The 18,277-nt window shown below is 37.8% G+C and overlaps 1 protein-coding gene across 5 annotated transcripts in view; it reads right to left on the bottom strand.

Annotated features, from left to right (window-relative positions):
- Positions 1 to 18,277, bottom strand: part of BMP2K (BMP2 inducible kinase) — a 141,978-nt gene that overhangs the window by 91,074 nt on the left and 32,627 nt on the right. The window contains exon 1 of one of the 5 annotated variants that reach the window (XM_036337417.1): positions 8,619 to 8,691. The exons of the other annotated variants lie outside the window; for them this stretch is intronic. Coding sequence (XP_036193310.1) covers positions 8,619 to 8,676 — 58 coding nt within the window. The 5' untranslated portion in view covers positions 8,677 to 8,691. Of the gene's footprint in view, positions 1 to 8,618; positions 8,692 to 18,277 lie in introns of those variants that run through there. 5 annotated transcript variants of the gene reach the window in all.

The following is an 18,277-nucleotide window of genomic DNA, read 5'->3' as shown; positions in this document are numbered from 1 at the left end:
AGCAAGTCCTGCTCCATAAGGGTGTCTCCTGCACAGCAGCTCTTCCACTGTAGACACAGCTGGTCCTCACAGCCAATACGTCTGGAAGTCAATTCCTAAACTAAGCCTAATCTGTAGTGACACCAACAGCAATCAAGGCTCAACTACAACAAGACTGTGCACACAGCCCACAAAGGGGTGCACCAAGAGTGTCCACCTCAGGTGACTGGGGAGGCTGAGCCACTGGGCCCTATAGGACACCTACTATACAAGGCCACTCTATCAACTCAAGGAGACTTAGCAGCTACACAATACATAGAAACAAACACAGGGAAACAGCCAAAATGCAGAGACAAAGAAACATGCACAAATGAAAGAAATGGAAAAAAGCAAACTACTGGACATAGAGTTCAAAAACACAGTTATAAGGTTACTCAAGAATCTTCTAGAAACCTCTGAGGAACTCAGTGAAACTTTCAAGGATCTTAGTGAGAAGGCCAAAAAAAATGGAAAAGGACCAGTCAAAAATTAAGCATACACTGACTGAAATAAAGAATAATATACAGAGATTCAACAGTAGAGTAGAGGATCCCAAGAATCAAGTCAAAGATTTGAAATACCAGGAAGCAAAAAACACCCAACCAGAAGAGCAAAAAGAAAAAAGAATCCAAAAATATGAAGATAGTGTAAGGGGCCTCTGGGACAACCTCAAGTGTACCAACATCCAAATTATGGGGGTGCCAGAAGAAGAGAGAGAGCAAGATATTGAAAACCTATTTGAAGAAATAATGACAGGAAACTTCCCCTATCTGGTAAAAGAAATAGACTTGTAAGTCCAGGAAGCTCAGAGAACCCCAAACAAGAGGAATCCAAAGAGGACCACACCAAGACACATCATAATTAAAACGCCAAGGGCAAAAGACAAAAAGAGAATCTTAAAAGCATCAAGAGAAAAACAGTTAGTTACCTATATGGGAGTACCCATATGATTGTCAGCTGATTTCTCAACAGAAACTATGCAGGCCAGAAGGGAGTGGCAAGAAATACTCAGAGTGATGAATACCAAGGACCTACAACCAAGATTGCTCTACCCAGCAAAGCTATCATTTAAAATTGAAGGTCAGATAAAGAGCTTCACAGACAAGACAAAGCTAAAGGAGTTCATCACCACCAAACCAGTATTATATGAAATGTTGAAGGGTATTCTTTAAGAAGAAGAAGAAAAAGGTGAAGATAAAAAATTATGAACAACAAAGTGACAAAAAATACATACCTATCAACAAATTAATCTAAAAATCAAATAAATAAAAAATCTGATGAACAGAATAAACTGGTGAATGTAATAAAATCGGGGGCATGGAAATGGAGCAGACTGATAATTCCCGGGGGGAAGGAGAATTGGAGGGGGGGGGTGTGGAGGAGATGGGACAAAGATCTTATATGCATGTATGCAGTACCTATGGATGTGGACAGTGGGGTGGCGAGGGCCTGGGGTGGGAACCAGGCGGAGGGGAGCTATGGGGGGGAAAAAAGACGGACATCTGTAATAATCTGAATAAAGATTTTTTTAAAAAATGATTAGTAATGTAAAACTAAGCCTAATCTGAGAAGCTCTGCTCGTTTTATTTTACTGCTCTGCCATTTGGCTTCTGCTACTGTAAAGAAATACCTAGAAAATGTCAATAAACTTTTGAGTTGGCATTAAAAAAAAACCTCTCATAGCTTCCTGTACATACCATAGCATACCTGGATCCTATCTGTTGATTAACCTGTCTCTCACTAGATGCTAAGCAACCTGACAAGGGCCTTATTGTAAATGCAAAATGAATAATCATGTACTCATTGTAAATGCAAACTGAATAATCAATGTGTTTAGAGCATAACTATTAAAACACTTTTGAATTAACCAAATGGCTCAAAATTTTTTTTAAAAAAAAGAGGTATTTTTAAATGCCTTGCTAAAACTAGCATACACTAGTTTCTTTGACATAACCTGACTACAAGTAAAACAGTTTCTTAGTCAAGAAATTAATTTCTTCAGGTATAATGTGTAATCAATAAATGATTCTCAGCTCCTAATCAGTACTTTCTTTCCAAAGAATTGAAAATCCAGCTTGAAATGAGTTAATAAAATTAGATACCATTAAATGTTTTCTATAATCCTGATTTTCAACCTATTATCTTAGCCAACACTTTGAAGGACACCATTCACTTCCCAAAATGGTAAAGACTGTCAACATAATTGGGAGAAAAAGATATCAAAACTGAGAAGTAAGTTATTAAAACACCGATTCAGCCCTAACTGGTTTGGCTCAGTGGAGAGAGCATTGGCCTGCGGACTGAACGGTCCCAGGTTCAATTCCGGTCAAGGTCATGTACGTTGGTTGTGGGCACATCCCCAGTAGGAGGTGTGCAGGAAGCAGCTGATCAATGTTTCTCTTTCATCAATGTTTCTAACTCTCTATCCCCTCTCCCTTCCTCTCTATAAAAAAAAATCAATAAAATATATTTTTTAAAAAAACAAAAACACTGATTCAGCAAGGATCCTCAATGTACGCCAAAATCCTTGATGAAAGGTTAATGAGAAATAGGATAGTCACGTGATGCCAAATTGTCAAAAGGCAAAACATTCCTTTACAAGGAAGAAATCTTGGCATCACTAACACTGGCATTAATATAGACCAGTAGTTCTCAACCTTCTGGCCCTTTAAATGCAGTTCCTCATGTTGTGACCCAACCATAAAATTATTTTCGTTGCTACCTCATAACTGTAATGTTGCTACTGTTATGAATCGTAATGTAAATATCTGATATGCAGGATGGTCTTAGGCAACCCCTGTGAAAGGGTCGTTCGACCCCCAAACGGGTAGCGACACACAGGTTGAGAACTGCTGATATAGACATTATGTGCTTCCTGATGTGATTGAAATGAAGTAAACAGCATTACCTATGCAGTGCCTCTGCCAAAAACCTTTAACCTAGCAAGTCTTAAGGCTTAACTTCCAGTTAAGAAAACAGGGGCTAGAAGAAAAATAAAGCACAAAGAAACAATCCTACAAAGTCCAAGATACTGACTCTTTGGCTAATTGTCTTGTACAGTGTTCCACATGTGAAGTAAAAAAAAATGAGGGGGCAGCATTATTCTAGATTGTAAAAGACATTACAATAAAATGCCATACATAATCGTTGATTAAATCCAATCTTGAAAGTAAACTGTTTTTTATTGGTGAACAATTTGAAAGTCGGCTGTAGGTTTCATGTCATTTTACTCATTAATACTTAAAGGATACTGGGTAAAAGAAGTGAAGGGATTAAAAAGTACAAACTGGTAATTATAAAATAGTCACAGATTGTAAAGTACAATATAGGGAACAAAGTCAATAATATTGCTGCTAACTGCGTTTGGTGCCAGGTGGGCACTGGAAATATCAGGGCAAAACCTTGTAAAGTGTATGATTGTCTAACCACTACACTGTGCACCTGAAACTAACACAAATTAATACTGAATGTAAACTGTAATTGAAAAATAATAAATAAATAGTGCTTAACGGTTAAACACACATACATTCTTAATATGGGTATACTGTCCTAACTAACCATAGTACCTTTCTGTGCCACCTAAGTAAATGAACAATAATTATTCTAGTACATACATCAACCTTATTCAGAATTATCCATGCGTTTTTTCAAAAATGTTTAGAGGAAAGAGTAGTAGTTATATCTACATCATGGGTATATGGTTATTCACTATAGTGCTCTTTCAATATTTCATAATAAAATTGAAAAAACAAAACAAAAACAAGAAACACAGGATTTTTTCCCCCAGGTAATTCTTTTCTCCCTTGCCATCCACCAACCTTACCACCACCACTGAGAATTATTATTTTACAAGAAAGACACTGCTACTTGTTATTCAGACACAACTTCCCCAAAGGCACCATAAGTCTCTTGCCACTGAAATGTTTATGGTATCCTAGATACCTACAGCTCCAACATCCCAACACACACAAGCACATGTTTATGAAAGACTGGGTTTTAGCAGGGTTTACTCCTATCAAGTTTGTTTCCCAGGAATGAAAGAAGAGAGATGGAAGGAAAAGATAAAATTATATGTGGTCTTTCTGTATTGTGTTTATCTTCAGACATCATGCAAATCAATGAGAGAGAAAATACCAATCTGTCAGCAACTTCTGGTTTCAACCACTGCCAAAGAAAACAATATTATTTGAAAGCTGTCTTCAAGATAAGTGGAACAGGCATTTATTTGGTTGTGGGATTTGAGCCAAAGATCTGCCTACCCAATAACCTCTGGGCTGCGGTACATCAAACTTTCATAATATTAGGTTAAGGCAATGACTCTAGGAGTTTCTTTTAAAACTGAAAATATCCCTAAAGAGGATTAGTACTTTAAAATTGCCCAAGTTACTGTATCAGTAGGTGCTATCTAGTACAATGCAATAAAAGAATGAGTCAGGTACAACTGAATGGCTGGGGAATAGGAGAAAGAGGAGTTGAAAAGAAAAGGCAAGAACACAACATTCATAGAGCCCTGACAACATACAAAGCATTTCCTAGTACATTATTTAATTCTCATACCATCGTGAGGCAATTTAACTGTTACTCTCATTGTATAGATGAGGAATAAACTAAGCACTGAGAAAGAAGGTAAGCAGCTAGTCCAATAACACAAGCTGGTAAGATGGAGTCAGAGGTCTTTTTTTTCCCCTTATGAATTTCATGTTCTAATGATTTTTATATCCACACCTAGTCTTGTTAGCTATGCCATAAGAAACCTGTATACATCCTATCTAATAAGGAGGGGATATGCTAATTGACTGTCACACCCTCAAAGATGGCGGCGCCCAGTCGCCTCAGCCCCGCCGCGCGCCTGCCTCTGGAGTCCCCCACTCCCCTCAGCCCCCCAGCACCCAGGGCCAGCCGGAGGCGCAGGCAAGCCTCAGATGTCGGCTGCCCAGCCCCCAGGGCAACCTGAGGCTTAGGTAACCAGGGCCAGCCGAGGCTTGTGCTGCCGGCAGTGGCAGCAGCAGAGATGTGATGGGGCATTTCCTTCCCCTGATCGCCTGTCGCCTCCCACCCCTGGGGGCTCCTGGACTGTGAGAGGAGGCAGGCCGGGCTGAGAGACCCCCCCCTTCCAGTGCATGAATTTTCATGCACCAGGCCTCTAGTGTGTGTGTGTGTGTGTATAAATAAATAAATTACAAATAAGAGGATTTGGGAATAACATTAAAATTTAGGAGGAATAAAATGAAAATAGGGTAATCTATATAGAATGTCCTCACGCCCTCACAACTCCACAGTTTTTTTCTTGATAGAACCTTAGTTAAAAGGCTATATTCCTTATATAAAAGAGGACTGTAAGTCAAAACTATGTTTGACTTGGACTACACAGTACCTTAGAAAATTGTAATACCTTGGATGACAATCTAGACTTTTCAGTTTCTCTTGAAAAAACTTGGAAATAAGGAAAGAATGGGTCCTCACTCCTATATGATATCAATAAAACTGAGCAGTCAGTTGCTGTACCATTTACACAGTTCATGTTCTCTGCAGTTCATCACAGCTTCCTCTACTCTTGGCTGTTTCAATGTTCTCACTCTCTTTTACATTACCTGCCTGGCCTGTGCAGACATCTGAGTTTGCAACCCCTACAACAAAAACTTCTAAAAACTTATCCACCACAACATTTATACGTGTTATACTTATTCAGTACCTCTCTTCACAACTGGGTTGTAAGTTCCATAAGACAGAGACTGTGTACACCTCATTTATCAAAGTATCATCAATGCCTACCACATTGCCTGGTACTCAAGTATTTGCTGAGTGAATGACTTAATATTAATAAACTGGTTGTACTGAAAGAAGTTCTAATTGATAAGCTGAAATCATTATATTGATCCTCTATGAATAAAAAGCAATTAATCACTAATTCATCATTTTCCCTTGATTTGACTATATAGTACTTCTAATATATGCTGCAAATTCTGAAAACAGAATTTCACTTCTTTACCATGTAAATAATTATCTATCCATTCAACAATATAGGTGTCCCAAAAAAAGGTATACACACTTTGAGTGATTATAAAGTCAGTGTTTATTAGCATAAAGTTCATTTTCAAAATTTATACAAATCTACAGAAATGAATATTTTTTTGTCAATTCCTGTTTTCAAACTGATGACCATTCTGGTCTAGGCACTACTGATAAGGCAAAGCAATGGAATCGTAAGCATCAAGAATCGTTTCGTTTAGTATTTGTGCATCCTCAATTCATCAAATATTGCCAGTTTTGTACCGTAAACTTTATCTTTTGTGTATCCCCATAAAAAAGTCTAGTGGATAAATTTTCTTTGTTCAAAGCTTTGTCTGGCTTCACCCATTATTTCAAATCAGTTAAACCTGGAAAGTAGTAAAAATTAAGTGAGTTGTCAGCTGTTAAAGTGTGTATACATTTTTTGGGGGGGATACAGAGTATCCCCCCAAAAAATGTATACACACTTTAAATAATTATAAAGGCAGTGTTTGTACTTCAACTGTGTTTTCAAACTTTCAGTAGCATTTTAGGATGAATTTCCTTTGTTCAAAGCTTAGTCTGGCTGAAAAGAAAGTAACATCAATTGAGCTATCAGCTGTTAAAGTGTGTATACACATTTTGGGATACCCTGTATATATAAACTGCTCACAGGTACCAAACACTGTAAAAGGTGCTAGACGCTAGGAACAAAACTAACTAGAGGTTGACCCTCCACCCCCTTCTTCCCTGGGGCTGGCCTGCTGCCCATTATAAAAGGTTCCAGTACCCTAAGCTCAGGGTTCCTGCCTTGTAAGACAATCCACTCCATGTGCAGGTGTCAGCTGGCCCTTTCACATAGCCCTGTGGAAACAGAGGCTCTGGGAAATGGAGCCAATGCTAATCCTCTGGCTGCAGCTATTGCTGTAAGAAATAAAATCCTTCAAGTCTCATCTCTTCTGCCAGCATTCATGAAACTATGGGAAGCTACCTTGACAGCTTATAAGTAGGGTAAAATCTCAAATTCTTTTTTTTTTTTTTAAGGGACAGGGAGAGACAGAGAGAGAGAAACATCGATGTGAGAGAAACATATTGATTGGTTGCTTCCCACACGGGCCCAACCAGAGCCGGGGATCAAGCCTGCAACCAAGGTACATGCCCTTGACCAGAATCGAAGCCAGGACCCTTCAGTCCTCAGGCAGACACTCTATCCACTGAGCCAAACTAGCTGGGGCTCAAATTCTTAACAGTTCTTGACAGACAACAGGAAAGGTTTGAATAAAATATCAAGAGCACAGTTGGGCACATGTTAAGTTAGAGATGCCTACTGGACATCCAATTGGAGATATGGAACTGGCAGATTTGCAAGTATAAGGTCCAGAGAAAAGATCAAAGCAAGAGACATATATCTAAGAGTTATCCTCATTTATACCTTCCTTTATTATCTATCATAGCCACAATGAATAGTTGTGTTCCTTACTGCCTAAAATAAAATCCCTCTACCCAAGATAATCATTTAATAATTTAAAGCATCATTATATTTGTTAGCAAAAATATTCTGTAATCAATTATTTTTTCATCCACTCTTGGTGAATATGGAAATTAGTAAATATTACTACCATAATCATACATGAAAATTGTACATCATATATTAAGAACCTTAAAATATCCATATTCTTTTTATAAATATATTTTTATTGATTTCAGAGAGGAAAGGAGAGGGAGATACAGAAACATCAATGATGAAAGAGAATCATTGATCGGCTGCCTCCTACATACCACCTACTAGGGATCGAGTCCACAAGCCAGGCATGTGCCCTTGGCCAGAAATGAACCCAGGACCCTTCAGTCCTCAGGCCAACACTCTAACCACTGACCCAAACCAGCTAGGGCAAAAAATATTCATATTCTTTGTCTCGATTTTATTTATAGAATTCCATTATAAGTAAATTATAGCTGAAAATGTGGAAACCTATATTTCCAGCAACATGCACATGATTAAAAATGGTAAATAATGTCACATAGGATAGCATCTTGTGTAGGCATTAAAAATGCTTACAAAAAGGCTAATATAACTATAAATATCTATCCAGGACACGAAGTTTCTGGTTTTCAGCCAATAAAATTTGTTTTATGGTGAACTAATTTGAGATGGGTTCTTTTGTTTGCAGTCAACAGTCCTAAACAGGCATCAAGTACATTAGCTGTTAGATCAGACCCTGGAAAGTAGCCATCATTTTTAAGATTATTTCCATAAGAATGCAAATATCATGTATTTCTCATTAACTGACAACTATGTAGAGACATACGCTGCATAACAATGGATGGCATGTTCAGTGATGATCCTTACTATGATTATAATGGAGCTGAAAAATTCCTATTGCCTAGTGACATCGTAGCCATCATAATGTCATTGTGCAATGCATCACTCATGTGTCTGGGATGATACTGTGTAAACAAACTATTGTGCTGACAGTCGTATAAAAGTAGAGTACATACAATTATGTACGGTACATAATACTTGATGATAATGGTAATAAATGACTATGGTTTATGTATTTACTACACAATACTTTTTTGTCATTACTTTAAAGTATACTTTTTCTACTTACAGGGGAAAGTTTGCTGTAAAGCAGAATGCTGTGTTACGTACATCCACAGCAGCCTCATGGTTTCACAGTGACAGCACCTCTTGATAGCATCATTTTCTCTTATGCTTTATTTAATCTCCTGTTGTCTGGTACAGTAACATGCGGTGCAGGTTTATAGTCTAGGAACAATAAGCTATACCAAATAGCCTAGAGGTGTAGTAGGCTGTACAATCTAGATTTGTGTAAGTATAATGTTCACCAAAGTACAAAATTCCCTAACGACACGTTTCTCAGAATGCATCCCCATCATTAAGCAACACACGACTCTATATAAATGTTTCCAAGGTAAGAGCTTCCCAACAAAAATCAATTATTAGCATTCTCCTGTGTTTTAAGTATTTGGTAACAGTAAGACAAAACAGTTACCACTTTAGGATCTACTTTATACCAAACAAATTACATATTTGTATATGTAGATATATGCACAGAAACTAAAAAATAAATACTACCATCAAAGATACTGACATTGATTTTTTACACCACTGCCGTAATTTAATACAGTTTTCTAACACTTTTGTTTGAAACAGACTTCAGAGACTGTCATAAATTCTTTAAAATAACTACATTCTGAAAAATTTCCCACTTCTGGAGACTAGATAGAATTTCAAAAACAGTTATAAGCTATCCCTAATCAAGTCAACTAAATGAAGATAAGAAAGTCTCTGATGGGTTTAAAAGTTTTGGGGGAGACTAAGTTTTTTGTGTAAAAGCTGTACACAAGTCAATAAATCAATCTGCGTATTTTATAAAATGGTCCTGAAATTTCTTAAGTAACTTCTAAAATGTGTTACAAAAAATGTCCTTATCTATATGGATAAAAATTGAGTTTTCTGATGTGTCCCTCTCACATCAATGTTCCTCTCTCTGTCTCTCCACCTCCTTCCACTCTCTCTAAAAATCAATGGAAAAATATGCTGGGGTGAAGATTAAAAATAACAACAACAAAATATATATACATGTATATGAGCTGAATCTTGGGAAAAAGTATTGTAGTTTCCAAAAAGGTAAAGTGAGGCATGGGGAACAAAACAGGTGTAAAAATATCAGGTGGAGCTGGGCTGGGTGGCTCACATGGTTGGAGTGTCTGTCCTCTACACCAAAAAGTTTCTGGTTCGATTCTCAGTCAGGGTACATACCTAAGTTGTAGGTTCAATCCCCAGTTGGGATATCTACAGGAGAAAATGATTGATGTTTCTTTCTCATACTGATGTTTCTTTCTCTCCCCCAGTCCCCCAATCTTATCTCTCTCCCTCCCTTCCTTCCTCTCTGTCTCAAATTAGTGGAAACATGTCCTTGGGCAAGGATCCAAAAAGAAAAAATCAAGGGATAGAGGGACACTTCCAAAATAGAAAATTGATGACCTCCAAAAATCTGTTCCTCCATAAAAGGAATGAGAAAGCTGGCAAAAATTGCTAAGATCAATTTTTTCACAACTCTGGAAATTACCCAAAGGCTTGCAACAATTGGAAGAACTTTTATTAAAGAAAAATGACTAGCCCTAACCGGTTTGGCTCAATGGATAGAGCGTCGGCCTGGGGAGTGAAGGGTCCCAGGTTTGATTCCAGTCAAGGGCATGTACCTTGGTTGCGGGCACATCCCCAGTAGGGGGTGTGCAGGAGGCAGCTGATCGATGTTTCTCTCTCATCGATGTTTCTAACTCTCTATCCTTCTCCCTTCCTCTCTGTAAAAAATCAATAAAATATTTAAAAAAAGAAAGAAAAATGACTAAGTCTCAATAAAAACAGTGATCCTGTGACATTTTAACTTGTCCTATTCCCATTATTCTCTCCCAGTTCCATAGTACTCTTAAAAAATACAGCTCATAACTACAGTAAATGCAAACTACTAGCCTAGCAAATAGTGGAGGAAACAAAAGACTTGGACTCACCAAAGAGCCCAAAACGTCCTGATTAGACCTGTCAGGAAGTTCTCTAGAAAAACGCTTATTTTCTATCACATGATCTCACTCATTTGTGGAATATAATAAACAACATAAACTGGTGAATAAAAATAGATCCAGAGACAGAGAAACACCAAAGGAACCATCAAACCTGGGGGTAGGGGGGGAGGGGGTTAGAGAGCAACCAAAGGACTTGTATGCATGCATATTAGCATAACCAGTGGACATGGACCATGGACACTGGGGCAGTGGGGGCTTGTCCTGGGGGGTGAGAGTGGCTAGGGAAGGGTCGATGGGGGAAAAAGAAGACATAAGCAATACTTTAAACAATAAAAAATAAGTAAGTAAACAAATAATAAAAAAAAAAGAAAAACTCTATTCTCAGACTTTTTCTTTAACCTGACTCAGAACTCACGCTGTGTGAAAAGCTCTATCTCAGAGCGTTTGCTGAAAACAATCAGCAGCAACTGTATAACACTGCAGTGTCTTAGGCAGTGATAACAAATAGAAATAATAAGAGAATGAACAGAAAACTTTACATAGAAAAATTGGAATAAAAAGTCTATAGAGAACTCTGAAAAACTGACACATTCCTGGAAATCCAGAAGGCCACACACAAGTACAGGGCATTATGCATGACCAGGAAAGATTTGAGAAAGCTCTAGTCCCTCACATCTGGCTGATATTGAGGCTCTGCACAAGAAAAAAGTAAAGGCTACAAGTTGTAAACTGCATCAGAGCATGAAACTCATGCCAATGTACATGGAAAGCCACTCGGCAAAAGCTAAACGACTTATTGGTTCTAGGTGTTCAAGAAAATATCTGACCTATCATTAGCTAACCACTAACCCAACTGAGGAGAGACTTTGGTGGCAAATAATTATTATTTTTTAATTGAGACTTTACATAATCAGACCAAGGGAGTCACTAAACAAATCCTGGAAAAAGAGAGAAATGTAATTTCCAGAGTTGCCACATTATATTACTTAAACTGTCCAATTCTCAACAAAAAATTATAAGCCATGAAAAGAAATAGGAAATTATGGACTATAGAGAGAGGGAAAAGCAGTCGAGAGAACTGTCTCTAAAGAAACCCAGGTGTTGGTCATACCAGGCAAGAACTTTACATGATCCATGACAAATACATTCAAAAGAACTAAATAAAGCAATACCTTAAAAAATGAAAGAAATATATAAAAAGCATATATCATCAAGTAGAAATATCAATAAAGAGCCAGAAATTAGTTTTGAAACTTTAGAATTCAAAGACACAAATAAGCAAACAGTGAAAGAATGGTAAAATATACACCATACAAAGAGTAACCAAAGAAAGAGCTGAAAAGGCTATACTAATATCAGATACATTAGATTTTAAGACTAGAAAGGACATTTTATAATGATGAAAGGGATAATCTATCATGGAAATATAATAATTATAAACATATATACACTTAAAAGCAAAGCCCCCACCCAGCTGTGTGACTCAGTGGTTGAGCATCAATCTATGAACTACGAGGTCCCTGGTTCAATTCCCAGTCAGGGCACATGCCCAGGTTGTGGGATCAATCCCCAGTAGGGGGCGTGCAGGAGGCAACCCATCAATGACTCTCTCTCATCATTGATGTTTCTGTCACTCTCTCCCTCTCCCTTTTTCTCCTTAAAAATCAATGAACCAGTCGGACATCCCCCGAGGGCTACTGGTTTGCGAGAGGGTGCAGGCCAGGCTGAGGGACCCCCACCCCAAGTGCACGAATTTTCATTCACCAGGCCTCTAGTTAAAATTATAAAACTCTTAGAGGAAAACAAAGATGGAAATCTTTGTGACCCTGAATTAGTTTTTTTAGACATGATACCAAAAGTACAAAGAAAAAATAAATTGTAATTCATCAAAATTTAAAACTTTTGTGCTTCAAAGAACACTATTTAAAAAGTGAAGAAATAACCCAAAGATTGGGAAAGGATTTTTACAAATCCTATATCTGTTAAAGATTTAGTATCCAGACTCTATAAAAAACTCTTACCATTGAACCATAATCAGAAAACTAATCCAATTTTCTAAAGGGCAAAAGATTTTTTTAATATATTTATTATTGATGAGAGGAAAGGAGAGGGAGAGAGAGAGAAACATCAGTGATGAGAGAGAATTGTCAATCAGCTGCCTCCTGCATGCCCCACACTGGGGATCGAGCCCAGAACCTGGGCATATGCCCCAACTGGGAATCGAACCGTGACCTTCTAGTTCATAGGTCGACATTCAACCACTGAGCTACTCTGGCCAGGCTAAAAGGCAAAAGATTTTAATAGAAATTGCCGGGAGCCGGTCCATGCTTGCTGTTTCAAGGGACCTGGCATATATGGCATACTGTTCTTAATATGTTTGCTCACCTTCTTGGCACTATGTGTTTTAACCAAGGTCTCTGAGAAAGGTTGTTTCCCCAGGTAGGGATTTTCCCCTGAAGTTAGGGAGGGAATAAAACCTCTTAACTAGTGCCAGGTGGGTAATTAATCACTTTACGAACAATCATGCTTAAGCTACATAATCTTTACTCCCTGGAATGGAGATAAGAAACGCCCTAACCTTTGTAATAGAGATTGATAGGATTGAATCAACTGGTATAAATACAGATGTAATAAGACAGCAAGACACAGAACTTAGAACACAGAACTTAGAAGACAGAACTTAGAAGACAGAACCTACACAGAACTTAGAGACAGAAGAACTTCGCTGGAGAGAACATGGCAAAAGATCCTGGACTGAACCTGACTACAGAAATTGGCAAGAGAACCTGACTAGAACCTGGTGACTGAACCTGGCTGGAGAACCTGGACAGAACCTGGCTGGAGAACCTAGCAAGAGAACATGGACACAGAACCTGGCTGGAGATCCTGAACAGAACTTCGCTGGAGATCCAGACCAGAACTTGACTGGAGATCCTGGCTAGAGATCCTGGCTAGGCTGCTGATCAACTGAACGCTGTCTCCGTGTCCTTCCTTCTTCGCCGACTCCGTCTACGCCTTTGGGAACCCCTGGACCTGCTGGGGTTGGACCCCGGCAAGAAATTTCTCCAAAGAGATATACAAATGACCAATAAGCACATGAAAAGATGCTCAACAACATTAATCTATGGAAATCCGAATCAAAACCTCTTCATACCCATGAAGATGGCTATAATAAAAAAAGTCAACGTGTTGGCAGGGATGTGGAAAAATTGGAAACCCTCATACATTGCCAGTGAGAATATAAAATGGTACAGACATTGTGGAAAACTTTGGCAGGTCTCAAAAACTTAAACATGGAGTTACCATATGGTCCAGGAATACTATTCCTAAAAATAAACCCAGAAAAACTGAAAATATTCATACAAAAACTTGTACACAAATGTTCATAATAGCATTATTCATAATAGCCAAAAAGTGGAAACAATCCATATGTTCATCAACTGGTAAATGGATAAACAAAATGTGACACTACCCATATAATTTAATATTATTCAACTATAAAAATGAATGGCATACAGATACATGCTATGAAACTTGAAAACATGCTAAGTGAAAGAAACAAGACACAGAGGCCACATATCATCTGATTACATTTGTATGAAATGCCCAGAATACACATATCTATAAAGAAAAGGAACTAGATTACTGACTGCAAATGATTGGGGCAGAAAAGGAGGAATGAGAAGTGACTGCTAATGAGTACAGGGCTTCCTTTTTGAGTTGATAAAAATGTTCTGGATTTAGATAGCAGTGGTAGTCCAATATACTAAATTTACTAAAAATCACTAAATTGTACTTAAAAATTTGAATTCTGAGATACGTAAATTATGTCTCAATAAACATCTTATTTCAAAAATCAGAGTTTGTCCACAGAATTATGACAGATTCCATATAACTAAAGCACAAGTCTCAAAATATGAAGTTACAGAAGATGAGGCATGGTAGAAAGTCAAAAATGGTTCTAATCATGCCAGATCATTACTGTGTGAACTTTGTATGCAGAAGGTGAGTAAACCATAGGAAGATTTTAAGCAAAGGTATATATTCATCAGATTTGCATTAGAAAGTAATTAGTAATTACACTCTTATACATGAGCAATACAAAGAAAAATGGAGCCCTGGCCAGTTTGGCTCAGTGGATAGAGCATCAGCCTGTTTACTGAAAGGTCCTGGATTTGATTCCAGTCAAGGGCACATGCCTGGGTTGTGGGCTTGATCCCAAAAGGGGCGTGCAGGAGGAAGCTGATCATAATTCTCATCATTGATGTTTCTATCTCTCTCTCCTTCTCCTTTCCTCTCTGAAATCAATAAAATTATATACATTAAAAAAATGGAAAAAAATAAAGATATCATTTATAATAGCAACAAAAAAATAAAAGCACTTTAGGAATAAATCAAATAGAAGATGCATGAGATCTTTAGAAAGGAAATTATGAAACTTTAATAAAATACAAAGAAAACTTAACCAGAATTTGTATGTTTATTTAATGAAAAAGAAGGCTATTATAAAGATTTCCATTTCTCACGCAGTATTTGATAAATTCATTATAATTCAAATAAAATTTCTACTAGTTTTTTATGGACTTGGATATGCTGATTCTAAGATTCACATAGAAGTGCAAAGAATTAAAAATAGCTAACAATTTTTAAAAGGAATAAGATGTAGTGGCGTTAGTCACTTTACCAATTATCAAGATTATAAACTGATAAGATTATATGGTAATGGCATAGAAATAAATATTTAAATTACCAAATACAGAATATAAAATAACTATATTCCACCATATTTAAAGAAACAAAATAGGAAATTGAGAGCATAAAAGGGGATCCATAGATTATCGAAACTGATGATAAAAATATGGCCAGGCAATTTTATAATACAAATTTAATTTCTAATATGAAAAAATACAATAACTAAAAAGGGTAACATCATATGAAGCACATGTGCAAGAGGGAACTGGAAGATATATTCTGAATGCAGTAGAATGCTGATATGTACCAAAATGCAGCACAAAGAGTTAAAGATGGAAGCTAGGAAAGGTTATGAGACTTGGAGTTTACAGTGAGAAGATTCAATAAACATCTGTCATCTAAGAGAACTGGGAAGAAGCATTATTAGGATAGATACGGTTGAGAATTCTCCAGAACTGATGAAAAACACCAATCCGCCAGATTTTTTTTTTTTAATTTTTAGTAATTTCAGAGAGGAAGGGAGAGGGAGAGAGAGGCAGAAACATCAATGATGAGAGAGTATTATTGATTGGCTGCCTCCTGCACGCCCCCCACTGGGGATAGAGTCCACAACCCGAGCATGTGCCCTTGACCAGAATCGAACCCAAGACCTTCCAGTCCGTAGTCCAATGCTCTATCACTGAGGCAAACTACTTAGGGCCGCCAGCTTTTTTTAAAACCAAGAATTCTAAAATAAAGTAACAGAAAACCACATTCATACCATCACAGTGAAACAATGAGTACAGCACCAAAGATAAGACATCAAAGCCATCAGTGAGAAAAGACAGATTACCCAAAAAGACAATTAGAGTGATTACCAACTTTCAACAGCAAAATACCTTCAAAATACTAAAAGAAAATAACTTTCTGCCAGATTCTATATCAAGAAAAACTCTATAGAATGAAGATGAAATAAAGATTTTTCAGGCTAACAAAATTAGCTTCACTAAAGGAATTTTAAAGGAAGAAGGTATCAGAATGAGCCTAGATGAAGAGCACTGACTTATAAAGCAAGAAATATAATGTCTAATTTGTGATTTAAAGAAAAGTGTAGATGTAAAATCCTGGACAATATTATAAATCAGTAGAAGAGAATGATGATAATAGAAGTCAGAGCATTCTAAGCTTCTAATAATATTTTTGAGGCCTACAGATACTAACTTTAGTCTTCTGTTAACCAGTGCAAGTACAAAGAATTTAGTATATAACTTCTAATTAATGAAGGAGAAAAATAAAATGAAGGAAAGAGAACCTTAATCAGTCCAAAACAAAGCAAGAAAATAATTCTAAGATAATTGGCAAGCATTATTTGAAGAGACTGAATAGGAGTCATGGGAAAAAGCAGGAGACAAATTAGAAAGGCATTTCAGCATTAAAAAAAAAAAAAGGTCTCAAAGACACAGGATGATCATTAAAATAAGAGGGAAGCAGGAGTAGGTAAAGATGAAGAACTTTTTGCCAACAATATTTTTGGATTACTTTATAGCAAAAAGTGAATTCTCTATTCCTTATGACATTCACACACAAATACACACACACACATATGCAAACACACACTAAAAGCTACTTCAATAGTCCAGGCAATAAATATTAGTTATTCACAGGAAGGAGGTGACAAACTATCTCATTCATCTAAGACACATAAGTCATTGATTTGGTGAGAACTTCAGGTTTTCAAAAGTTTTAAAGTATATTTTAATAGTTTGATATCATATCTATTCCAGAGGCAAGGAAGCCTGGACTACAGAGAGATTTGGGAATTTTGTGTTTGTGAATAGATCCATCACATAGAGATATTGTGAGGAAATATAGGACAGTTAAAACACCAGCACTAAGCAAAGGAAGAATTACTCGGTGAGCATTATGAAATGTTCTAACTCCACCTTAAAATATTTTGGACAACTGCTATTAAAAAATTAAAAGAAAATTCATAAATACACAGAAAGGTTTACTAAGGTTTTAAATATATTCACCCTTCAAAAACTTGTTTAAAATTTAGTATGGTCTGGCCAGTGTGGCCGAATGGCTGAGCGTCAACCTATGAACCAAGAGATCACGGTTCGATTCCCGGTAAGGGCATATGACCGGGTTGTGGGCTCAATCACCAGTGGGTGGTGTGCAGGAGGCAGCCAATCAATAATTCTCTCTCATCATTGATGTTTCTATCTCTCTCTCTCCATCTCCCGTCCTCGTTAAAATCAACAAAAAATATATTTAAAAAATAAATAATAAAACTTAGTATGTATTACATTTAGATACTTCTTACATAAGCAAGGCAATTCAAACTAAAGTCCATTAACAAATGAGTTGTTTGGCACTTTTACATTTTAGATAGTTACTTTATAATACAAACTAGAGTTCCGGTTCACAAATTTGTGCACCAGTGGGGTCGCTTGGCCTGGCCTGTGGGGGTAGGCCAAAACTGGCTCTCCAACATCCCCCGAGAGGTCCTGGATTGCAAGAGGGCACAGGTCAGGCCGAGGGACTCCACCAGTGCATGCTCAGGGCCGGGGAGTGACACAGGAGGTTGGCCAGCCGGCGAGGGACTGTGGGAGCGCTCCAGGGTGTGTCTGGCTTGTCTCACTCAGTCCCAGTTGGCTGGACCCCAGCAGCAAGCTGACCTACCGGTCGGAGCGTCTGCCCCCTGGTGGTCAGTGCACATCATAGGGAGTGGTCAACCAGTCAACTGTCTGCCCCCTGGTGGTCAGTGTACTTCATAGAAGTGGTTGAGTGGCCTTAGCAAATCATTAGCATATTACTCTTTGATTGGATGAACGGCCAACCTGTAGACCGGACCCTTAGCATATTAGGCTTTTATTATATAGGACTAGAGGCCCGGTGCACAAAAAATTGGCACTCGGGGGGGAGAGGGGTGTCCCTCAGCCCGGCCTGTGCCCTCTCGCAGTCTGGGATCCCTCGGGAGATAACGACCTGCTGGCTTAGGCCTGCTCCCGGGTGACAGAGGGCAGGCCCAATCCCTAGGTGCAGC

The sequence above is a fragment of the Myotis myotis genome, unplaced genomic scaffold, assembly GCF_014108235.1.
Source record: "Myotis myotis isolate mMyoMyo1 unplaced genomic scaffold, mMyoMyo1.p scaffold_m19_p_1, whole genome shotgun sequence".
Lineage (NCBI taxonomy): Eukaryota > Metazoa > Chordata > Mammalia > Chiroptera > Vespertilionidae > Myotis > Myotis myotis.
The sequence above is the reverse complement of the archived record's forward strand: the minus strand, read 5'-3'. Positions and strand labels throughout refer to the sequence as shown.